The 25,494-nt window shown below is 40.0% G+C and overlaps 2 protein-coding genes across 4 annotated transcripts in view; one reads left to right on the top strand and one right to left on the bottom strand.

The window, feature by feature from the left end:
* The first annotated feature begins 519 nt into the window (after nucleotides 1–519).
* Nucleotides 520–14,839, top strand: LOC130915914 (cytochrome c oxidase assembly protein COX16 homolog, mitochondrial). 2 transcript variants are annotated; one of them, XM_057836139.1, is made up of 5 exons: nucleotides 520–658; nucleotides 3,545–3,622; nucleotides 8,591–8,647; nucleotides 9,905–10,038; nucleotides 11,274–14,839. In XM_057836139.1, exons 1-4 carry the CDS (start codon nucleotides 599–601, stop codon nucleotides 10,004–10,006), a joined length of 297 nt encoding a protein of 98 aa, XP_057692122.1. In that variant the 5' UTR covers nucleotides 520–598; the 3' UTR covers nucleotides 10,007–10,038; nucleotides 11,274–14,839. The 2 variants fall into 2 exon arrangements, with proteins under 2 accessions (XP_057692122.1, XP_057692121.1); XM_057836138.1 differs by having other exon boundaries at nucleotides 9,905–14,829.
* Nucleotides 10,646–25,494, bottom strand: part of LOC130915913 (BTB/POZ domain-containing protein 10-like) — a 60,762-nt gene continuing 45,913 nt past the window's right edge. For both annotated transcript variants that reach the window (XM_057836137.1, XM_057836136.1), the window contains exons 7-8: nucleotides 20,452–20,562; nucleotides 10,646–17,552 (exon numbers count right to left, since the gene is read on the bottom strand). In XM_057836137.1, coding sequence (XP_057692120.1) covers nucleotides 17,128–17,552; nucleotides 20,452–20,562 — 536 coding nt within the window. In that variant the 3' untranslated portion in view covers nucleotides 10,646–17,127. The remainder of the gene's footprint in view (nucleotides 17,553–20,451; nucleotides 20,563–25,494) is intronic.

Genomic DNA, 25,494 nt, shown 5'->3' with positions numbered 1-25,494 from the left:
CGGAGTTCGGACATATTATCACGTTGAACCAAACCCGGAACTTCATACCATAGATATCACATATATAGAACTAGATATCAAAAGTCGGAGTCGACTGCATCAGTAACTGGCGGCCATTTTAAAGCAGTTAACTCCTCGGTGGGGTCTAATGCAATTAATTGAAGTTGAGTGATTTTATCCACGAAAATAAACTTAACTGGCCGAAATCTTGACGGATTTTGAATGAGTTTGGTTTATAACAAACCGTGTTAACGTATGTATAGCTTAGGCTGTCTTATGGAAAAGATGTACAATTATTTTTAACCACGAACTTAATTTACGGCATCTCTAACGTTTATGAATGACCAGGCCATTTGAAGATGTTGTGATTCATAGATATTTCAAAGTACGCAATCTGCTAACGACTTTAATGTTACATTGAGGGTATGCCACTGACACAAAATGGCCGAAAAGTGGTAATGACCGTCCTGATTGGCTTACAGCGCGCATTGTGCATCTAGTTGTGTATATATATTTGATATTTTAGCTACAAGATGCGCACTTGCTATGTAACCTTTGGATTTCATAAACATTGGCGTTTAACCACAAAAAGTAAATTATGTTTAACTTGAAAGCACTGCAGAAGAACAAGACTGTTAGATATGGGGTGCCAATGCTTGTAAGTACATGTTTGTATGTTTAATTGCATCTTTGTGTGGATGTCAGTGTTGTCATAGAGGCTTTTTAATTTTTTTAAATTTTTTATTTATTTAAAGAATTTGTGTTAAATGCAGTGTTACTTTATTACATGATAAAAGAGAGCAACCATACATTAACAATACCCATCTTGTAGAGCCTTAGCAATGTGGAAGTTAATTTTAAAGTCAATGTTACTGTCATTGCACTGCTAATGCCACAACATTGTCACATGCATCTCACTAAGTAATATATTCGAAGACATCTGCCACAATCAGGGTACTGCATAATATGCACACTACATCTGGTGTATTTGCACAGTAACATTATAGCATATTTACACTGTTACATCAACATCAATGCACAAACTGTCATTTGCACTCTCATATCAAGTCAGCCATCGGTCTCCTGAGTACTGTAAATTGTCATCTACCCACTGTTACATTGGTATGGAAAAGTATCTGAACCTTTTGGAATTCCTCACATTTCTGCATAAAATCAACAAACGTGATCTGATATTTGTCAAAATCACACAGAAATAAAAACAGTGTCTGCTTTAACTAGGACCACCCAACCATTTATAGGTTTTCATATTTTAATGAGGATAGTATGCAAACAATGGCAGAAGGGGGAAAATAAGTAAGTGAACCATTACATTTAATATTTAGTTGCCCCCTTTGACAGCAATAACTTCAATCAAAATCTTCCTGTAGCTGCAGATCAGTCTGGCACATCGATCAGGACTAATGTTGGCCCATTCTTCTCTACAAAACTGCTGTAGTTCGGTCAGATTCATGGGATGTCTGGCATCAACCGCTGTCTTTAGGTCATGCCACAGCATCTCGATGGGGTTCAAGTCTGGACTTTGACTTGGCCACTCCAAAACGTGTATGTTGTTCTCTTGAAACCATTCTGAAGTTGATTTTTGTTTTGGATCATTGTCTTGTTGCAACATCCATACTCCTTTTAGCTTCAACTGTCTGACAAACGGCCTCAGGTTTTCCTGCAAAACATCCTGATAAACTTTTGAATTCATTCTTCCATTAATGATTGCAAATTTTCTTGGCCCTGAATCAGCAAAACAGCCCCAAATCATGATGCTCCCTCCACCATGCTTCACTTTAAGGATGAGGTGTTGATGTTGGTGAGCTGTTCCATTTCCCACCCTTTTTATCTTGTGTGTTACTCCCTAAAAATTCAACTTTGGTTTCATCAGTCCACAAAATATTTTGCCAAAACTTCTATGGATTGTCCAAGTGCCTTTTTGCAAACATTAAATGAGCAGCAATGGTTTATTTATTTATTTTTATTTTTTAGACAGCAATGGATTACTCTGTGGAGTCCTTCCATGAACACCATTCTTGGCCATAGTTTTACATATAGTTGATGTGTGCATATAGATATTGGACTGTTCAGTTATTTCTGTAAGTCTTTAGCAGACACTCTTTTTTACCCGTCTGAGTATTCTGCGCTGAACTCTTAGAGTCATCTTTGGTGGACGGCCACTCCTTGGGAGAGAAGCAACTGTGCCAAACTCTCTCCATTTGTAGACAACTTCTTCGGCTGTCGATTGATGAACATCCAGACTTTTCGAGATGGTTTTATATCCTTTCCCAGCTTTATAGAAATCAACAATCCTTGATCACAGGTCTTCAGACAGCTCTTTTGACCAATCCATGATGCACATCAAACAGTGCTTCTCATCAAGACAATTCTTACCAGGTGTGTGTTTTATAGTGAGCAGGGCCGCTTTAAACCACTCATCAGTGATTGGGCACACACCTGACAATTGTTTGGCAAAAATTGGTTTCAATTGCTCTTTAAGTCTCCTTAGGCAGAGGGTTCCCTACTTAGTTTTTCCCCCTTCTGACATTGTTTGCATGCTATCCTCAATAAAATATGAAAACCTATCAATGTTTGGGTGGTCCTAGTTAAAGCAGACACTGTTTTTATATCTGTGTGATTTTGACAAAGATCAGATCACATTTGATGGTGATTATCACATTTGTTGATTTTATGCAGAAATGTAAGAAATTCCAAAAGTTTCAGATACTTTTTCATACCACTGTATATTTCCACTACATCACCACTTGTTGCTCGTCACTTATTCGCTTTATTCCCAATCTGTGTGCACTATAACCTGGGCTTTTATACTGGCCAGCCCAGTCACCAAACAAGCTTTAAATCTCTCTGTACTCTGTACAATGACAATAAAGGCTTTCTATTCTATTCTATTCTATTCTATTCTATTCTATTCTATTCTATTCTATTCTATTCTATTCTATTCTATTCTATTCTAATAAGCTAATCGTTGAGTAAAAAATGTCAATATTTGTTCGATATAGAAAAAAATAGCATAAATTTTAACAGTTATAAACACGTGTTTTCAATAAAGACATCATTATTAGCTCTCTCTCTAAATGAAGGGTAAGGATGAAAGATGAAAATGATTCAAACTGAAATATAAAATGAAAAAAACGAAATTCATACTCTTTACAGTATAGCTCTATACGGTAGGTTTGAGGTACCAGCAGTATGTTGTTGATACTTATGATAAATATTATTTTCAATTATTAATCATGATTGTATTTTTTTAAACATTATTTTTTTTATTATGATAAATTTTCAAATTAATGCGATGTTAATAAAAACTAAATTAAAATGAGTAACACACTTTTTTTTTTTCCCCCATCGTATTTAACTCATTGCATGACAGACGTCCAATTCATTTAGATGGGGAAGGCTTTTTGTAGTTTGAATGCTGATTTTTTTTCTGCCAATGACAGCGAATGAATTCAATGAGATAATTCATGTTCAAGTTTAACAAATACTCGTTAAATGTAAAATTTGAGTGTTTGTGTGGTTTCAGCTGCTGGTGGTTGGCGGTTCTTTTGGCCTGCGGGAGTTCGCGCAGATTCGCTACGACGCCCAGAAGCTCAGGAGAAAAGTGGGTCATTGTAACAAAAAGGCTGCCAAAAAGTCAATACTTTTATTTTAAAAGAGCATAGCTCTCTTTTGTAGACCACTGTATCACTGCACCTAACTATTTGTAAAATGAAAACAACAATGTTTTACACATTAAATACAAATGTATCTTACAGAATCTAACTACCATACAGTATGGCATTATTTGGCTCGCCGAAAAATCACTGACTATTTTAGCAATTTGTCTACGATTTGGCTCTGCTCTTTTGATTTGTAATTTTGGCTGGAAATGTACATTAGAACAAAAAACTGCGCTGAGAAATGTTGGACTAAACTGTGTTACTGTATCATAGTTTTTGAAGCAGATGTTTGAAAATATTTTGCTGCTGTTTCTTGTTGGGTTTTTTTCTTTTAAGTATACAATATTTACTGTAACTTTTCAGTTTAAACCATGAAAAAGAATATTTTTTCATATTGTTTTCATTTTTTAAAAAGTAAAAAAAAAAAAAAAAAAACTCAAACATTCAAAAACATAAACGAAGAAGAAAATTTGGACCAGGGGCACACAGTAAGAGGATTTGGACCATTTTTAGGGATGCAGTGTTTAAATGATTGATTACCCTAAGTTTCGGACTATAGGCCGCTACTTTTTCCCCTCATTTTGAATCCTGCGGCTTATAGTCCAGTGTGGCTTATTTGTTGATTTATTTGCGTTAATAGGTAACAATTTAATTGACAGCAGCGTCATAAGACTGCCATAAGACCGTCATAATGATGAAATGACACTATTATGGGCATTACTGAATGCTTATGACAGATGTCATGAAGTGTCATCCGGCAAATTATGTCACTAACTCCATTTTTGTCCAGCTCGGCTCTTTAACATCCATTCAAAAGTGAGACAATTTGCCGGATGACACATAATGACATCTGTCATAAGCATTCATTAATGCTCATTGCAGTGTTATGTCATAGTTATGATGGTCTTATGACAGTCTTATGGCACCACTGTCAAATAAAGTGTTCCCAAATACCATAACTAGCAACTAATGATATGACTAGAACAGTAACTGTCATTAATCATTAGCAAAGAACATGAATTGTGATTGTAATATACATCTGTGGCCCTGCAATGCATGCGAGGTGTCATGTTGGACGACGACAGTGTTGGCAGCAGTAGTTGACTGTCTCCCCTAAGGGAGCAGTGATGGCCAAATGAAGCTGCTTGAAGCAATGAAGCTTTGAAACCAATTGGTTCAAAGCTCCATGGGGTTCATTTGGTCTTATGACACTCTTATGATTTCCTTGTCAAATAAAGTGTTACCGGTTAATATGTTTTGGTGTGAATATCTCATGATACAGTGAGGACAGCTGCAGCTTAGATTCCAGTGCGGCTGATCTATGAATAAATGCTGTTTTCGTGTCCAATTTGGTAGTCATGTGCGCCTTATAGTCCGAAAATTACGGTAATTGGATTGTCGATTTATTGCCAATTGTTTGTGGTAGCAAAACTGTATAATTAAGTAATAAGAAAATGAGGGTATACTTTCACTCATTGGCAGCCATTGACTTCCAATCCAATTTGACGGGGAGAGCTCAAATTCAAATTGGAGTGGACGTCCATCGACGTCAATGGCAGCGATCATTAGAGGTGTGCATCGGCACTGCCCTCACGATTCGATTCGGTTACGATTCGGAGGGCCACGATTGGATTCGATTGGATTCGATTCAGAGGGTCACGATTCGATTCGGTTCGATTCGGCAATGCATCGCGATGCATTAAAGCCTGGGATGCATTAAAATTCTAAAGCAAAGCATATATTTCGTGAATCATGAGGCAACACAAGCGGTCAGACATTAAACAACTTTTTATGGGCTCTTGTGTCACTCCTGGTTGAAGTCAAATGAAAATACTTCCATATCTATCTATATATATATGTATACACAGTTGTGGTCAAAAGTTTACATACACTTGTGAAGAACATAATGTCATGGCTCTCTTGAGTTTCCAGTTATTTCTACAACTCTTATTTTTCTCCGATAGAGTGATTGGAACAGATACTTCTTTGTCACAAAAAACATTCATGAAGTTTGGTTCTTTTATGACTTTATAATGGGTTAACAGAAAAAGTGATCAAATCTGCTGGGTCAAAAATATACATACAGCAACACGAATTAGCAATTTCTTGTGAGTGATTATTGACTTGAACAATCATTGACTTGAACGAGTCAGGAAAGTCACTTGGAGCCATTTCAAAGCAGCTGCAGGTCCCAAGAGCAACAGTGCAAACAATTGTTTGTAAGTATAAAGTGCATGGCACTGTTTTGTCACTGCCACGATCAGGAAGAAAACGCAAGCTATCACCTGCTGCTGAGAGAAAATTGGTCAGGAGGGTGAAGATTCAACCGAGAATCACCAAAAAGCAGATCTGCCAAGAATTAGAAGAGCTGGAACACAGGTGTCAGTGTCCACAGTCAAGCGTGTTTTGCATCTCCATGGACTGACAGGCTGCCGTGCAAGAAGGAAGCCCTTGCTCCAAAAGCGGCACCTTATGGCTCGACTGAAGTTTGCTGCTGATCACATGGACAAAGATAAGACCTTCTGGAGGAAAGTTCTGTGGTCAGACGAAACAAAAACCGAGCTGTTTGGCCACAATGCCCAGCAATATGTTTGGAGGAGAAAGGATGAGGCCTTTAACCTCAAGTACACCATGCCTACCGTCAAGCACGGTGGTGGTAGTATTATGCTGTGGGGCTGTTGTGCTGCCAATGGAACTGGTGCTTTACAGAGAGTAAATGGGATCATGAAGGAGGATTACCTTCAAATTCTTCAAGATAACCTAACGTCATCAGCCCGAAGATTGGGTCTTGGGCGCAGTTGGGTGTTCCAACAGGACAATGACCCCAAACACACATCAAAAGTGGTAATGGAAGGGCTAAATCAGGCTAGAATTAAGGTTTTCGAATGGCCTTCCCAAAGTCCTGACTTAAACCCCGTAGAGAACTTGTGGACAATGCTGAAGAAACAAGTCCATGTCAGAAAGCCATCAAATTTAACTGAACTGCACCAATTCTGTCAAGAGGAGTGGTCAAAGATTCAACCAGAAGCTTGCCAGAAGCTTGTGGATGGCTACCAAAAGCGCCTAATCGAAGTGAAAATGGCCAACAGACATGTTACCAAATATTAGCGCTGCTGTATGTATATTTTTGACCCAGCAGATTTGATCACTTTTTTTCTGTTCACCCATAATAAAGTCATAAAAGCCATAATATATTTCTATATATATATAAAAATCACAGCATTTAATTAGTGCTTTGAATGAGACCAGGGCTTTCTCTTTTTTTTGTACACACAGTAGCAGCCTTTCACACAGTGCAACATCTGAACTCTTGTGCAAAATCAGTAATAACAGTCACTGTATTTTAGTCACAACGACCCATCAATAAAAATATTCAAGTAAATATTAAAGAAAATGACAAAGAAAATATTGTAGTTCAGCAGCATCTTTATCGCAATATCAATCCAGGGATCAGTTCAGTTGCAAACAAAACATCAACTAAATCGCAATGTAGAACAAAAGTAAAATGTAAGCCTAGCCCACTATATATGTGCAATCAACTTAGAAATGCAATCAGTAACTACCACATAACAATAAAAAATGATGTATTAAAATGAAGTGCAGCAGCATTTTAGCAGCCATAACAATCTGTTTCAACATGAGGAAATATCAGTTTTTTGCAATCGAGAGAGCAGAGAGATAGTAGAGGTTAGATCGGGCCTAAAAAAATCCAGCCCGACCCGACATGGCCAGCTGGTATTGAAGCCCGACCCGGCCCGAGCCCGATCAATTAACTAGATTTGCAGGCCCCGCCCGAAATTTTTTTTTTTTGGGTTGGAGTGACGCGGGAAAAAAACGCAGCAGCAGCAATTTATTTTGATTTCTTCGAGTTGGCAAAAAAAACGCAAGTTTTCTTAATGTTTACATAGTCTACATATTTTTATGATCATTATAAAAGCATTTACACAACGAAATAAAGCTGGGAAAGTTTAATATAAAAAAAAAAAAAAAACATACGGTTTTGCAGACACACAGAGGAGAAGATTCAAAAGGATCACATTTGTGTTGCCTTTGTGTGCATAAAAAAAAAGTGTATTTCGTAACAAATTCTCAGTTGGCAGAAAAAAAACCGCAAGTTTTCTTAATGTTTAAATAGTCTACATATTTTTGTGATCATTATAAACGCATTTACACAACGAAATAACGCTGTGAAAGTTCAATATAAAAAAAACATGCGGTTTTGCAGACACACAGAGGAGAAGATTGAAAAGGATCACATTTGTGTTGCCTTTGTGTGCATAAATAAAAGTGTCTTTCGTAACGAATCGCAAGCGCCACAGTGGGAGGAGAAGAAAAAGCGGGCGGCGCCACTGCGTTCATGTGCGTGCACAAGCAAATTCACAATACAAAGAGCCTGCTCTCGGTTTTATCCCATTTTTAAAAATAATTTATTAGTCCGGCGAGGCGGCCCGACCCGCCCCAAACGTGAATGCTTAACATTTTGGGCCCGACCCTCTAAGAGATAGGACATAATATAACAATGGCTGAAGCGGAGAAAGAGAGCGAGAAAGATTATTGATGCACCTAAGACATTGAAAGCAGACATCTGGAGACATTTTGACTTCTACGAGGTTGGTGGGAAACTTGACCAGAGTTATGCAGCGTGTAAAAAATGAAACATGAGAATAATAATACAAATGGGGAAACCAAATCAATTGCATCACCGGAATTGCGCAGGGAAGATTTTTGAACGTACTTATATATTTTAAAATGCGCTGAATCGATTCGGCTTGTTGTCCGCATCGAATTGAATCAAATCGTCCATGCCCCTCATCGGGATGCATCGCTGCATCGATTATTGTTGCGACCACTATCGATCATTCATTATACTGAATTAATGTGGCCTATTTGACTATTTTGTGTGGTTTCAGCTGGATCCCTCACTAGAGGCCAAAGTGAGGCCTGTCACTTTGGAGCAAGAGTATGAGGTAAGAAAAAAAAATCATTTTTCATCCTGAGCTTTTTGGTCAAGTACAGTGGTACCTCGACATACAATCCTTTCGACATCCGACGTAAAATTTGACTCTTCATTTGTCTCGACATTTGACGACATGCTCGAAATACGATGATTTACAACAGCGTCGCAGTTTTATTGTTTTCCCGCACGGTGGATTTCTTTTTGAGAGAAATTAGCATGGGTCCCAAGAAGGTTAGTGCAAGTGGTGAAAAAAGGAAAAAGGTGACGCCTACTATTGAAATGAAGATGGAAATGATAGAAAAATATGAGCGTGGTGTGCGCGTCAGTGAACGGGCTGGAAAAATTTCAATTATTTCGACAATCCTCCTCTGTTATTATAGTAACAACAGCAAGGAAGTTGCCAGCTTCGTCAGATTTTTAATCATTATTTCAGAATTTGTGCAACTCTGCTGCTGAAGCCGACGCCAACAACCACAACAGAACATTAAAAGAGAAAGTAAAAGCTTCCCACTCTGATGCACATCTCTCATTTTCTCGACAATTACAGGCCTCTCTAATATTTTCAAGTGGGAGAACTTGCACAATTAGTGGTTGACTAAATACTTATTTGCCCCACTGTATATTATTATATTGTAGCGTGTACAAGTACAATGCTATCCTGGTGATGATAATGCACACTCAGCAGAAAGAAAGTACATTATTTTCAATTAATTGTACCCACTTGGACGCCACAAACTGTATATAAAAAAATAAGATGACGCTCGCCACACTAAATGCTAATGCTAACGAGAAAGCAAATGCTATGCTAACGCTCTGAGCTGCCTAGCCAAACATCATCGCGTTTGCGACAGCGTCACCACCCCCTTCCCTCTTCCCCCCTCTTGCTCTGCACTTTTCTGAGCAGGCAGGCGGATGTGCGACGAAGTCAGACAACTTGCGCTACATTCAACCAAATTGTAGTCACGCACTAACAGTCACATCAAATCCTCGGTAACAGACTGTGCTGTAACCCTTATTTAGACTGTCAAAAACATGCAGTCGTCTGTCAATGTTCGTTCCAAATTATTGGAAACCTGTTTTTTTTTTAACACTAAAACCTTTGAATTTTTGCAGACATTTTGAGTATTCGTCGACGAAAACTTCGACATTTTGAAATGCTGAAAATATGACGAAGACTAATACGTATTTTCGTCAACAAGACTAAGACAAAAATTAAAAGGGCTGCCTATAATAACATGCTCTTCGCCATCTTGTTTTGTGGGAGCAGAAGATGATCATCAATGTGGACGAATGGAAGAACGTCCGTGGCCCCCGGCCGTGGGAGGACTCTCGGCAGTACCAGGAGCAGATGCGCCGCAAGGAAACGTGACCGCAGGGAGCCACGACACACACTGCTTTTATGTATGCACAGTGAGATATGAGTTGAACCTCAACCAAAAGTCCAAAGAATATGGAATCAGAACTGTGTCAGAAAACTTTTGGCGTCAAAATAAACCTCCTAAATTGCAAACAGAAAATATGATTTCGAATGGAAGACAAGCAAACACAAGTCTATGAAATCTAAAACTAAACACTTGCAATCTTTACAATTCGCTTTTTCCTTCTATAACTATAAATAATATGTTAATGAAAGTATACTTTCTGCACATAGTGATCCCTCGCTACTTCGCGCTTCAAACATCATGCCCTCAATCCATCGTGGATTTTTTTCAATAAAAAAACAAAACAAAACAGTATTTTATTTACAAATGTTAATATCTATGCATGTACAGTAATCCCTCACTACTTCGCGCTTCAAAATTTGCGCCCTCAGTCCATCGCAAATTTTTTTCAGTTAAAAAAAAATATATATACCGTAATTTCTGGACTATTGGGCGCCTCACCCAGTGCATTTTTAAAGGAAAAACCATTTTGTACATACATAAGCCTCTCCTGGCTATAAGCCGTGTGTGCCCACTTAGTAACATGAGATATTGACAAAGAAATACACACAGTTTTCAAAATTTTAATAACACACCTTAACTTTTCATTCCAATCAGCGCCAGCAAACACGGCAGTTATATAGCAGCGGCACAGAAGTTACATAGCATCAGCACGGCGGTACAGCACAAATTGGGCTGGTTTTTAAAAACATAAAAGTTTTTGTTAGCAATCTTCATCTTCCTCCTGTGCATTCAAACCATGGAAGTCTTCACCCGCAGTGTCAGATATGAAGACGCTCAGATACACTTCGCCACGCACTTAACAAATTACATTTGCAGTGCTTAAAAACCATTCATAAAAATATACATGAAAGCATTTTTTTTTAAATTATACTTTGGGATAAAAAGGGGAAAACAAGTCTTTTATGTAACTCTTTCCAATGCTGTTAAATCTGAATGAATACATTGAAGACACTTTTTTTATTAAATTCCAAATAAGCTTGATCCCCATTAACCACGAAAAACGAGGGATCACTGGAAATGACTATGTATATGAGTGTATTGTATTGCTGTGATTTTTAAAATCAAACCATTTGTTCCTGTCAGTTCAGATGTGTTTTTTTATTATTTGGAGCTTAAATTCTGTCAGCTTCATGTTTCTTTTGCTTGTGTATTTTCAGGCGATTAAGCAGATCTTTTGTTTTTTTCCATTAGGATGGACATCTAAGTCATCAGACTGCTTCACAATAAAGCTGCCACTGTTATTTTATAGCATTTGTTGAGCAACCTGAATTAATTTCAATATAACTAGATGCTCCGTAGTGACAACATGCTTTCTGTTAGTGTGCTAAATCCTCTAAAATGTTTGAAACTAATCATGTCTTCAAAGAACCAAGTCAACATATCAAGATCAGTGTTTATTGTCTAAAATGAATTCAATATACATTGACATCAGCATGTTCTTGCAGCAGTGCCTAACATGTGCAATATTGTCAAGTCAGCCAGGAGAGACCCTTCTCCTTGGTTGGGACAAGAATAATAGACCCTGCGGCGAGTAGATTTGCTTGCAAATCCATCACAAGTGTAAAAAGACTTGTAGCGGTAGTGCGGTTTCAGTCAAAAACCAAATGGCAGAAAAAGTGACATCCAGTGGTCATATTGAATGTGGATTCTTGTAAAACCACTTCAAAAAATTTAAACCGAGTGTCTCCAATTGGCCACAACTGTAACTGTAGCCTCACCATGGCGACGACATGCACAATAAAATGGGTCATTCCGGAATCGGAGGATATTTTACGACCTATCCTTCAAATTTTAAATAATCCAGAACCTACAGCAGTTTATGAGTAAATTTACTGGTCCTTAGACCAAATCTAAAAGATCAAAAACTAGTGTGCTATGAAAGGCTGTAACAAGGAACATGCATGCCCTTTCCTGGCTATCTTACATTCGTGAAGTTGGCCCCCCATCAGATGCAAATTTATAAAAAAAAAAAAAAAAAAAAATCATGTCAATCATGTGTGCTATGTTTGTGCTGTGAAAAGTTTTGTTTGTTCTGTCATTTTTTAGATAATTACAATTGTTTTATAGGTCAATCTGACGTCATCCAGCCCCTCATTTCGATTAAATGGCTAAAAATAGTGACAATCGTTAATGCTGTAAAAGGTTTCGTTTGTGCTATCGTTTTTGCGATATTAATTTCGAGTGATGACGTCTCACAGCCCCCATTTCCTGCAAAATGGACCCGAAGGGTTGATCATTTGTTTATGCTTCGTTTGCGCTAGTTGTAGGGACACCCCTCTGTTATTGAGAGTTGGTACACTCCGTCAGTTGCGACGGAGGGGCTGCGATTGACGTCATCACTCGAAATTATTATCTCAATAGCTATAAAATCACAGCAGCACAAATGAAAATTTTTACAGCACAAACGAAACATGCGATTGACACAATTTTTAATCAAAAAGGGGTTCTGGTTGAACTCTGACTGACCTATAAAAGAATTGTAAATACACTACCGTTCAAAAGTTTGGGGTCTAAGTGACCCCAAACTTTTGAACCGTAGTGTATCATATGGGATTTTTCATTATGTACACTACGGTTGAAAAGTTTGGGGTCGAGAACGGTAGTGTATCTCAAAAACGATAGCAGCACAAATGAAACTTTTTGCAGCACAAACAATTCACATCATTGTTATCTAAATTTGTGTCTAATGGGGGCCAACTTAATGGAGGTGGCTAACTTATAACCTAGATGCAACAGTCCATATGTAAAAAAAAACCCCAAACATAAAAAAAAAAAAAAATTGGCTCTGAGGATTGATGTGTATGAATCCCAAGGATCCCGTATTCCATTGTGATTTGTCCATGAATAATGGAGGAATAGTTAAAAATAATGAAAGTGTACACACCCCCAACTACAACATGAGCTGTGACAGTGTCTACTACTAAACCCTGTAACCTGCAACCCTGTTACTGTGATATGCTGAATGGAAATATCAAATAAATCATAATAAAAATGTAACCACTCATTTGTAAGATGAGCTAATCAGGACTGATAGTTTTATTGATGAATGTGTACAGCGGTATGAAAAAGTATCTGAACCTTACATAAAATCACCATCAAATGTGAGCCGATCTTTGTCAAAATCACACAGATGTAAAAACTGTCTGCTTTAACTAAAACCACCCGAACATCTATATGTTTTCATATTTTAATGAGGATAGCATGCAAACAATGACAGAAAAGGGAAAAATAAGTGAACCCTCTGCCTAAGGAGACTTACCCATTTTTACCCAAAAATTTAAGTCAATGTGTGCCCTATCACTGATGAGTGGTTTAAAGCTGCCCTTCCCATTATGAAACACACACCTGGTAAGAATTTTCTTGATGAGGAGCATTGTCTGATGTGCATCATGGCTCGCTCAAAAGAGCTGTCTGAAGACCTGCGATCAAGGATAATTGATTTGTATAAAGCTGGGAAAGGATGAAAAACCATCTCTAAAAGTCTGGATGTTCATCAATCGACAGAGAAGTTGTCTCCAAATTGACAAGAGTTTGGCACTGTTGCTTCCCTGCCAAGAAGTGACCGTCCACCAAAGATGATGCCAAGAGTTCAACGCAGAATACTCAGAGAGGTAAAAAAAGAACCCTAAAGTATCTGTTAAATACTTACAGAAATCACTGGCACAGTCAAATCTCTCTGTGCACACATCAACTATATGTAAAACTCTGGCCAAGAATGGTGTTCATGGGAGGGAAACATTTTTGCTAGTTTAATGTTCGCAAAAAGGCACTTTGACACCCCACAGAAGTTTTGGCAAAATATTTTGTGGACTGATAAAAACCAAAGTTGAATTGTTTTGAAGTAACACACAACGTCATGTGTGGAGGAAAAATGGAACAGCTCACCAACATCAACACCTCATCTCCACCGTGAAGCATGGTGGAGTGAACATCATGATTTAGGGCTGTTTTGCTACCTCAGGGCCTGGACAACTGGCAATAATTAATGAAAGAATGAATTCAAAAGTTTATCTGCCTCAGAACCTGGACAACCTGCAATAATTAATGGAGGAATGAATTCAAAAGTTTGTCACAAATGCTTTGCAGGAAGACATGAGGCCGTCTAAACGCTAGGCGAAGAAGAGGATGGATGCTCCAACAAGACAATGATCCAAAACACAGAAGTAAATCAACTTCACAATGGTTTCAGAAGAACAAAATACACATTGACAGACATGTTACAGACTTGAACCCCTTTGAGATGCGGTGGCATGAACTAAGGACAACGATTCATGCCAGACATCCTAGGAATCTGACTGAACTACAGCAGTTTTGTAGATAGGAGTGGGCCAAGATTAGTCCTGATCGATGTGCCAGACTGATCTGCTGCGACACTAAGGGGCAGTTTACATGGCGACTCTGCGACACAAAGACGCAATAACTGAGTTGCGGACTCGCCTCGCGTGCATATGGTGTCGGCGAAGACGAAAGGCGAAGACGCAAAATTCTGAATCCTGCCTCGAAAGTGGAAGAATTCGATTGCGGGGGAATGAGGGGGGCTTGCTTCGCATGCATATCAAAGGCTACTGCCGCGTCGGACCCGCGACGATAACGTCAGCACTCGTACACGTCACATTGGGCGTGTGCAGCGGTGCTATTTAACAATAAAAACTACAAATGGCGGAACGCCGGCTTTAATTTACTGTTTTAATAATATTTTTACATTTAAATATGTTTAAAGTTTCCATATTTTTGCCTTTTGGAGCAAAAGGAAAATGCCACTGCTTCGAATGGGCGGGCATGTTTTCTTCCGGGCTGAGGAGCCCCGCGGGGTCAAAGTGCATCATTCGCTATCACCTTGTAAATCTGCACTGCCCCCTAGGGCCTGGCATGAATACTACATCGTTTTCATGCGGAATTGCGACATTGTTCGAATGGAAACGAAACCATGTAGACGCACATTTGAAATTTTTCGTCTTCTCGGAGAGTCATCATGTAAACGGCCCCTAAGTGTCTGGTTGAAGTTATTGCTGCCAAGGGGACTCCCCACAAAATATTAAATGTGGTGGTTCACTTACTTATTTTTCCTCCTCCTGTCATTGTTTGCGGTCTATCCTCAATAAAAGATGAAAACCTATAAATGTTTGGTTGGTTTTAGTTCAAGCAGACGCTGTTTTTTTCATCTGTGTAATTTTGACAAAGATCAGATCACATTTGATAGTGATTTTATGCAGAAATGTGAGAAATTCCAAAAGGTTCAGGTACTTTTTTATCCCACTGTAGCAGAAAAAGTAGTGTCATTTTTTTCAAGAATTTTAAGCCAAAATGTCCTCTAATTCTGGAACGACCCTAATATCCAATATGTGTGTGTATAGTCAGACAAAACACATACAGCACTCCGATTTGCTCTAATAAATAAAAAAAAAAAACAAACACAATAAAAAAAAGGGGGCAAGTAGCCCAGTTCATGTGCTGTTTCTCTGCAGTAAAGCAGCAGTCAAGGTGCGACTACAAGGCAAAGTGGTTTCTTGCCACGAAGGTTGGGGGGGTGGGGTGCATTACTGACCGAGGTCAGTGTGTTTTACTGTGCTTGAAAATGAGGCATAACGCCCCAAAGAAATCATGTGACTTGGGCTGGATTTATACACTTCAAGTATTCTGTGATTTTTTTTTTTTTAACATGTCACCGAAGGCATCACATTTTAAGAACCACTTGGACTACTGTACTTGTATTACAAATCCATAATTGAGTGTACAGGTAGTCCCCTGGTTACGAACGAGTTCCGTTCCTACGCGGGCGATGTAACCTGAATTTCAGTGTCAGTCAGAATTAACCCTTTAAGTGCCTTTAAATACACCCTGAATCTAAAAAAAAACCTAATACTATTAATAAAAACATGTATTATACGTCATTGTACGGTACTCCTCGCCAACACGTTGGAGCTAAATCCGAACTAGACAGCGACCTTAACTCCTGTCCCCTCTCTCTTACTTTCGAGGGAGCAAATGCGCTCTTCTTTGTGTACGCAAATACTCTTTTCTTCGCGTGTATATACGCTCTTACACGTGTGTGGAAGTACCATATTTTTCGTACTATAAGTTGCAGTTTTTTTTCATAGTTTGGCTGGGGGTGCGACTTATGTGTAAAATTATTAACACATTATTATATGTCACATGTTATTTTGGTGTTTTGGAGTGACACTGATGGTTTGGTAAACTTGTTAGCTTGTTCTTTATGCTATAGTAATCTGACTAACTCTAAATAGCTACGTTACGTTAACATACCGGCCACGTTCGCATTTGGTTGTTCAATGCATCATGTAACATTACCATACTGTACACTTATTTAGCATGTTGTTCTCTATTGTATTTTTATTTTAATTTGCCTTTCAAGATGACATATCCGTTCTATGTGTTGGATTTTATCAAGTAAATTTCCCCCCAAAATGACTTATACTCCGGTGCGACTTATATATATATTTTTCGTCTTCGTTGAGCATTTTATGGCTGGTGCGACTTATACTCAGGTGCGACTTATAGTCCGAAAAATACGGTACTACCTGCTCTACGCTTTCTGCGCCAAAATAAAAGCATGTGTCACAAAACAAAAGTCAACATTATAATCAAATACACATTTCGCCAGAGGGCAGAACAGTCATATTAATATCATAACGTAAAACATAAGGTACTGTGAGGTACAATAAGGTTCTGTTTACGAGATTAAAACAAAAAAAACGATGAGACAGCAAAACTGCGGACAAGACTCTGGTGTCGTAAAGTTGAAATCACGTAAGTCAGGTACGTCGTAACCTGGGGACTACTTGTACTATAACCACGTGTACTTGTCTGAACTTGTACCACAAGTACTTGTACCTGCCAAAAGTGGCACTAGTAGTGGGAAAGTGTTACAATAATACTAGTTTGCTCAATTGTGTCTTTAGTCAGATTTACTTTGAAATGAACCGTAAACTTGGTATTAAGGATTTTGAATAATGGACTTCCAAATAACCTCCAAGTGTCATCTGTAAATCCACTCTCAGAGCCATCTTGTAAAGGGGGCGAGGTCTCATGCAGAGGGCGAGGGTGGGTCTGGATCGGGCTCGTAGCGGTAAGCTCCCTGAATGTGACGCGGGTCGCTCGCCGCCAGACCGTGAACGACGAGGTCAAGTGAGTCCCGATCCTGCCGGGGGGCTGCTCCCTCGGCGGACTGAACCGATTGCGTCGGTCGGTGAGGCTGCTGGTCTGCGTCCAACTCGTCCACCTGCGGGCCTGACGGACGCATGACCACCAACTGGTCCTGCGGGATGTCTGCGGCAGCAGCCGCCAGGTTGGTTGTAGACTTAGACTTGACACACTGAAAATCCACATGGCGGCTTTTGCCCTCCTCCTTCTCCCACGACATACGAATGAAAGGTCGCTGGACATAATTGTAAATGACCTCTGGACGACCTCCGGGACGTCGCTTCACCTTCTCTTTGTAGGTCGGGTAGCCTGGAGAAAAAGAAATCCAAACATTTAAAAAAAATCAAACATTTGCTGTGGGGGCAATTCATTTACCTTAATTTACGCACCATAAGGCGCACCTGACGATAAACCTCCACCCACCAAATTTGGCATGAAAATGGCATTTGTTCATAGATAAGCTGCACTGGACTATAAGCCGCAGCTGTCCTTACTGTATTATGGGATATATATACACCGAAAGATATTAACTGGTAGCACTTTATTTGACAGCGACATCATACGACTGTCGTAAGACCAAATGAACCACCATGATTGTTTCAAAAAGCTTCATTTGGCCACCACTGCTCCCTTGGGGGAAACGGTCAACCTCTGCTGCCACCTGCTGTCAACACTGTTGTCATCCAACATGCCTCCTAGCATGCTTTGCGGCACTACAGATGTAAATAACAATCAAAATTCATGTACGCTGCTGATTATTTCTTCAGTTATTGTTCCAGTAGTTTCAATAATTGCAAGTTCTAGTATTTGGTAACACTTCATTTGACAGTGGCGTCATAAGACTCATTAGACAATCATAATTATGACATGACATTAGTGCTGCAACGATTAATCGATTAACTCGAGTATTCGATAGGAAAAAAAATATTCGAATTAAATTTTGCTGCCTCGAGTATTCGTTTAAAGTGGCGTCATAATGGTTTGTTTTGAAAGTTTGCATTTAGTTTTATTGATTTGGGTGGATACACTGCCCTCTAGTCTGCCTCATCTCACATGGCTGAATCCAGCTACCCCGTTTTTGTTTAAGCTAATGTTTTTTTAATGCATTCGTAATATAGTTTAAAGGTATATTTAGCCATTTTTTGTGGGAATATGTGTTTGAACTATTTGTTAAGAGCATTGTAAAAACAACTGGCATTTTATAGCGTTTAAAATAGCGGACTTTTGCTATCTTAGCCAGCCAATTGTTCTTTTGTTGTACATATATCCTCATTTATTTTTTTATACCGTTTGAGGCGCAAGTCAGGTATTTTAAATTTTTTTATGTTCCTTATGCGATTACTCGATTATTCGAACTAACTAGTTCATCGATTAATCGACTACTAAAATAATCAATAGCTGCAGGTGCTAGGGGCCACAGTCAGCCTTTCCTCAGGCTTCCATTCCCAGTCCAATGGCCAGTCAGAGCGAGTTAACCAGGAGCTCGAGAAGTCACTCCGGTGCATGGCATCGTCCAACCCCCGGTCCTGGGCAAAGCAACTGACATGGGTGGAATATGCTCATAACAGTCTTACCAGCTCTGCCATAGGCATGTCCCCATTCAAGTGTGTGTATGGCTATCAACCACCGCTGTTCGCCAGCCAGGAGGCGGCGATCACCTGTCCTTCAGCCCTCGCATATGCCCGACGATGCCGCAATACCTGGTCTCGGGCCCGGGCCACACTCCTACGGTCTGTCAAAAGTTACTCCACTGGAGCCAACCGTCGAAGGACTCCAGCACCAGCCTATCGTGTACGACAGAAGGTGTGGCTCTCGGCCAAGGACCTGCCACTCAAGGTCGAATCACGCAAGTTGGCTCCCCGGTTCATTGGTCCATTCTCCATCCTAAAGATCATCAGCCCAACTGCTATTCGGCTCCAACTGCCTGCATCCATGCGGATTCACCCCACATTCCACGTCTCCAGAGTAAAGCCGGTTAATGAGAGCCCGTTGGTACCAGTTGTACCGCCTCCTCCTCCTCCACGCCTTATCGCCGGTGGCCTGGTCTACACTGTTCGCCGGCTGCTCCAGTCCAGACGTAGGGGCAGAGGTATCCAGTACCTTGTTGACTGGGAGGGTTATGGTCCAGAGGAACGGTCCTGGGTACCCTCTAGAAGGATTGTGGACCGTACCCTCGTCACCGACTTCCATCGTCAGAATCCTGACCAGCCCTCCATACAGCGGGGTCGCCCTAGGGGCACCCGTCGGGTTACCCATCAGACACCCGACCCAGCACCTGACCTGGACTCCGACCAGTCAGAGGAGTTTTGACCCTCCGCCGGCTCCCCATCCGCCCGCCCTTGGTGGTGGTTCCCTTTGGGGGACTTCTGGGGCCGTCCCTTGAGGGGGGGGGTTCTGTCATGGCCTCAGTCCCTGCTGCAGCATTGCCTAATTGCCTTCAATTATCTCCACCTGTCCTCAATTCACCTACTCACAGCCCAGCCAATAGCACTGCTGCATTCAGCAGTCAACCTATGTATTCAAAGCCCAGATTTTCACTTCCACTCTGTCAGACCGTCTGCGAAGCCTGCCTGTTACCTGCCTGCCTAGCTCTCTGAATCTGACTCTCGTTGCCGAATCTGAACCTGCCCGACTGCTGCCTTCTCTCCTGCCCTGGTAACTCGACCTGCCTTTTGCTTTTGGAAACCTGTCTTCTGCCTAGCCCTTGTCTGTACTGCTGCCATCATTACACCTGCCCTGCTGGTCCTGTCAATAAATTGTTGAAAACGTGACGCATTTGTGGTCCTCCTCTGTCGGGTCCGTGACAGTAGGCCTACATGACATTGTCATGAGCATTAATGAATGCTTATAACGGATGCCATTTGGTGTTATCTGGCAAATGATCATACTTTTGAATGGATGTAAAAGATCCAAGCAGGACATAAATGGAGTTATTGACATAATTTGCCGAATGACACTTAGTGACATACTGTAAGCATTCAGTCATGCCTATGATAGTGTCATGTCATAATTATGATGGTCTTATTATCACAGTCATATGACGCTGCTGTCAAAGTTAACCCAATAAATAGACAAATAAGCCACAGGATTCCAAATGAGGGAAAAAAGCGGCTTATAGTCCGAAAATTATGGTAACCTTGTTAAAACACTTGCATGTTCATCTTTAATACAGAATTTGAAAGCAAAGAAGGGTCCAAAATTGAGATACCTTCTATTCCCAGTCGGATCTTCTTCAATCCTCTGTCCTTCAACACAGACTTGGCCACGTCTCGGTTCTCAATGTATTTGAAGAAACGGTACAGTTTGGTGCTGTAAAGTACTGTTAATACAGAAAGACACATTTATGAGGAAAGCTCGTTTAAGTCAACCTTTGACATCAAATCAGCACAACCTCAAAGTATGATGACTCAAGAAAAAAAAGTGTGACAATTCTGGTAAAAAAAAAAAATGCAGCTGTGTGTCCATAGTCACTAAAGTCAGCATTTAGCAATTCTTCTATTAATATGGTAAGAGCAAATTGTGCACGCTGCAGAAACCAATTTCTAGCCCACTTTTGCTTCTAGGCTGCTTAAAAGGTGAAAAGTAGTCACTTTGCTGTTTGGTGACGTGTTGTGGATCACACTAAACATGGGCTACAGGAAACAGAGTTGTCCCAAGAGATTTAAAAGAAAATTAGAGACAAGCATACAAAAGTAAAGGCTATTATTGCATCTTCAAGCAGATTTATATTTACGTACTGTACCAACAGTTTCCCATATCTAAGTATTTAGGATCCATTAGACCTCTGCCTGGATGTGGCCCCCTGGTGGAAAATTGATGACAAAAAGATACAGTGGTATGAAAAATCTGAACCTTTTGGAATTTCTCACATTTCTGCATAAAATCACTATCAAATGTGATCTGATCTTTGTCAAAATCACACAGATGAAAATACAGTGTCTGCTTTAAAGTGATCCTCTAACTTAAATACATGTAAGCTCTAATAAACCACAATTGTTCTCTTGTACTAAAATATGTTGTTAGAAACACATAAAATGTTAAATTAATGGCAATATTTTATAATATTTAGTCCATATTTTGACCGTTAGTTGGCGCCATGGTTTGCGGGCTCGCAGTGATGACGTCATTGGGATCTTTCCAAATGTTCAACAATTGCTTATTGCTGCCTAAACTCGCGAAGTAAAATGCCACGATGTGCTGCTTTTGGATGCAATTTCCAGTCAAATGGGACCAAGGGGAGTGAAGTGAGTGTTCAAGGTGGAATTATTATTTTTAGTGAATAAATGTGCATATGGTAAATGGTGTTATACCTATATAGCGCTTTTCCACCTTTCAAGGCGCTCAAAGCGCTTTACACTATCTCGCCGTGGAAGCTTCTCGCCCTTTCTGTTCCCTGTATGCACGTATCCTACCCACCACGCATTACAACTGGCGCCCGAACATTTTTCCTGGATCCTCAGTCAAGTAAGGGATCCGTCTATTTTCTGGATCCGACGGTGCCATCGCGTATACAATATTGGTTTCGGATCTGTCCATTCTTTTGATTCGTCGGTCCCACAGCGGCTTTTCGGATCAGTCTATTTTGTGGAATCGACGGCCTGATCGTGGCAGCAACATTGCCATGGATTGGTCTAATTCCTGGATCTTCGAGTGAGTAAAAAATGCGGATTTGGATTACTATTAATATCTTTTTTGTTGACTATTCTTCGTGGGAGTTTTCCCCAAATCATACTAAATAATTAAAGCACTATGGCATGCTACAGTGACGACAGTGACTCTGACGTGGACCTTACAACAATGTTGGAGTTCGTCAGGGAACGCGTGTTTGCGTACTGCTGAGCTCCCGAGTGAAGAGTGGTCAAGGTGGAAATATTTTTTGTGAATAAATGTGCATAAGTAAAATCTCCTTTTTGGTACTTTTATACACCTGTCCTAGCTACCACGCGTTACAATGTACAAGACATGGATTACACAAGGTGTGCTTTTTGTCCTGTACTGTATGTAAAGCACACGACAGCTCTGGATGCTAACAATCTACATAATTATATTGGGATAAGTTTGAAGACGCAATATGGTTACCTTGAATATCTGCTAATAAAACCGGAGTTCCCAACAGGATACACTCTCTCTCCCAACTGGAGTTCCTAACAGCACTCTCTCGCATCACCAGTTTTGCCCAACTTTGGTCTTATCAGGTATTTGCTGCACGCATTTTTCCCTGAAGCTCGTCTTGTGAACGACCGACAGTGCTGTCCTGCTCTTCACTTTTCAAATCTGGTTCAAATAGGAAGGGTAGAACTGACGACATGTTGGGAAAGCTAACGAGTGACACGCTGGAATTTCGGCAACGGGACCGGTGACGTCATGCACTGCGACGTAACAAGAATGGCGACCTATCACTTAAAATAATTTTACAAACTTTATTAAAACAACAACATTAAGAGGGGTTTTAATATCAAATTATTATAACATACTAACATTCATCTTTTAAGAATTACTTGTCTTAAAAATAGAGGATCCCTTTAAAACTATCCAAACATAGGTTATCATATTTTAATGACGGTACCATGCCATTGTTTTACATATAGTCGATGTGTGTACAGAGATATTGGACTGTGCCAGTGATTTCTGTAAATCTTTAGCAGACACTCCAGGGTTCTTTTTTTAGCTCTCTGAGTATTCTGCGCTGAACTCTTTGGTGGACGGTCACTCCTTGGGAGAGAAGCAACAGTGCCAAACTCTCTCCTTTTGACAACTTCTCTGACTGTGGATTAATAAACATCCAGATTTTTAGAGATGGTTTTGTATCATTTCCCAGCTTTATACAAATTTACAATCCTTGACCGTAGGTCTTCAGACAGCTCTTTAGACTGAGCCATGATGCACATCAGACAATGCTTCTCGTCAAGACAATTCTTACACTGTGTGTGTTTTATAGTGGGCAGGGCAGCTTTAAACCGCTCATCACTGTCATCAGTGATTGGACACACACCTGACTTGAAATGTTTGGTAAAAATTGGTTTCAATTGCTCTTCAAGTCTCCTTAGGCAGAGGGTTCACTTACTTATTTTCCCCCCTTCTTTCATTGTTACCATACTATCCTCATTAAAATATGAAAACCTATAAATGTTTAGGTGGTTTTGGTTAAAGCTGACACTGTTTTTTCATCTGTGTGATTCTGAAAACGATCTGATCACATTTGATGGTGATTCTATGCAGAAATATGAGAAATTCCAAAAGGTTCAGATACTTTTTCATACCACTGTAGATCATATGAATGGTAAAGAACCCAGAATAACTTCCAAAGAAATTACCCATTAGTGTCAGATTATTGTTTGAGTCAAAGTGGACTTCAGGGGACACAACGAAAGAGGAGAGTGCTGTTGCAAATAAATAATAAAAAAATGAGAAAGGCATTTGCCAAACTGCATGTGGACAATCACAAAGCACCTGAGAGAATGTCATATATGCGGACAAGACAAAACTGGGACTCTTTGATACAGTGTATATCAAAAGTGAGTGCACCCTTCGCATTTCTGCAGATATTTAAGCATATCTTTTCATGAGACAACACTGACAAAATGACACTTTGACACAATGAAAAGTAGTCTGTGTGCAGCTTATATAATAGAGTTCATTTATTTTCCCCTCAAAATATAGCCATTAATATCTAAACCCTAGGCAACAAAAGTGAGTACACCCCTTAGAAACTACGTACATCCCTAAATGTCCAAATTGTGTACTGCTAGTGAGTGACTCGTTACAGGACTGCTGTCAACATTGCTGCAGAGATTGAAGAGGTGGGGGGTCAGCCTGTTAGTGCTCAGACCATACGCCGCACTCTACATCAAATTGATGTGCATGGCTGTCACCAGAGGAGGAAGCCTCTTCTGAAGACGGTACACATGAAAACCTGCAAACAGTTTGCTGAAGACATGTCAACAAAGCACATGGATTACTGGAACCATGTCCTATAGTCTGATGAGACGGGTGAGCTTTCTTTTGAGTTATTTTGAGGGAAAAATAAATATACTCTATTATATAAGCCGCACACAGACTACTTTTCATTGTGTCAAAGTGTCATTTTGTCAGTGTTGTCCCCATGAAAAGATATACTTAAATATCTGCAGAAATGTGAGGGTTGCACTCACATTTGTGATACACTGTAAGTGATATGAGCTCTATGTTCACAAAAGCCAAAATGAAGAAGGAACCATGAAAAGTACGCTGTCCCTTCTGTGAAACATGGCGATGGCTCTTATATTCTGGGTTTGCTTTGCTACATCTGGAACTGAGTGTCTTGAATGTCTGCCAAGTACATTGAAATCTCAAGACTAGATTATTCCACAGAGAAATGTGCCACCCAGTCACATGACCAAACATCCTCTTTTGCCTGGACATGTCCACTTCCTACATCCTGTCTGGGGCGTCCGGCGGGGTTTTATGGTGTAAATGGTGTTATACTTGTATAGCGCTTTTCTACCTCTCAAGGTACTCAAAGCGCTCTACACTACATTGCCATCTACCTACTGATGACCAGTGTTGTTAATAACGGCGTTACAATATAACGGCGTTATTTTTTTCAGTAGTGTGTAATCTAATTAATTACTCTTCTCATCTTGGCAACGCCGTTACCGTTACTGAGGACAGAAAGGCATGCGTTACTATGCGTTACTATATTGGTCGAAAAGTCTGAGGGAGACGGACTCACCGAGACGACAGAGCAGAGCAGGAGTAGGGAGGAGGCAAGAAAGTTGTGACGCCGAGCAAACGTGATGCTAGGTAGCTCCAATAATACATGTTGTAGCCGATAGCCTACAAACTACGCCCGCATGTTATGGTAGATATGGTAGACATGGTAGATATCACATGTACTGTACATAGATATAACTAGATGCAAAATGACAGACATGGCACTAAATGAGTCAGTAGACAGCCGCCATCTTAAAGCAGTAGACTTTTTAGGACGGCTCTGTTGTAGAGAACCTTCCTAAGTAACTTTTTATCTAAAATACTTCTAAATCGGCAAAATCTTGACTTGAATCTATCTTTAAATGATGAAACAGTTTTAAAACTTTCATATGTCGAAAGTAGAGAGAAGGGAACTAATGCAATAATGGGAGCAATTTTAACAACTTTTAACAGTTGATTCAGGGTAAAGGGTAAATTAGGGTAAAGAATTGGGCTCGGGCCAATTGTACCAAAAACCTTCACAAAAAAACTTCACATAGTGTGGCCAATGTTTTTTTTT

Source organism: Corythoichthys intestinalis, chromosome 5 (genome assembly GCF_030265065.1).
Source record: "Corythoichthys intestinalis isolate RoL2023-P3 chromosome 5, ASM3026506v1, whole genome shotgun sequence".
Lineage (NCBI taxonomy): Eukaryota > Metazoa > Chordata > Actinopteri > Syngnathiformes > Syngnathidae > Corythoichthys > Corythoichthys intestinalis.
The sequence above is the reverse complement of the archived record's forward strand: the minus strand, read 5'-3'. Positions and strand labels throughout refer to the sequence as shown.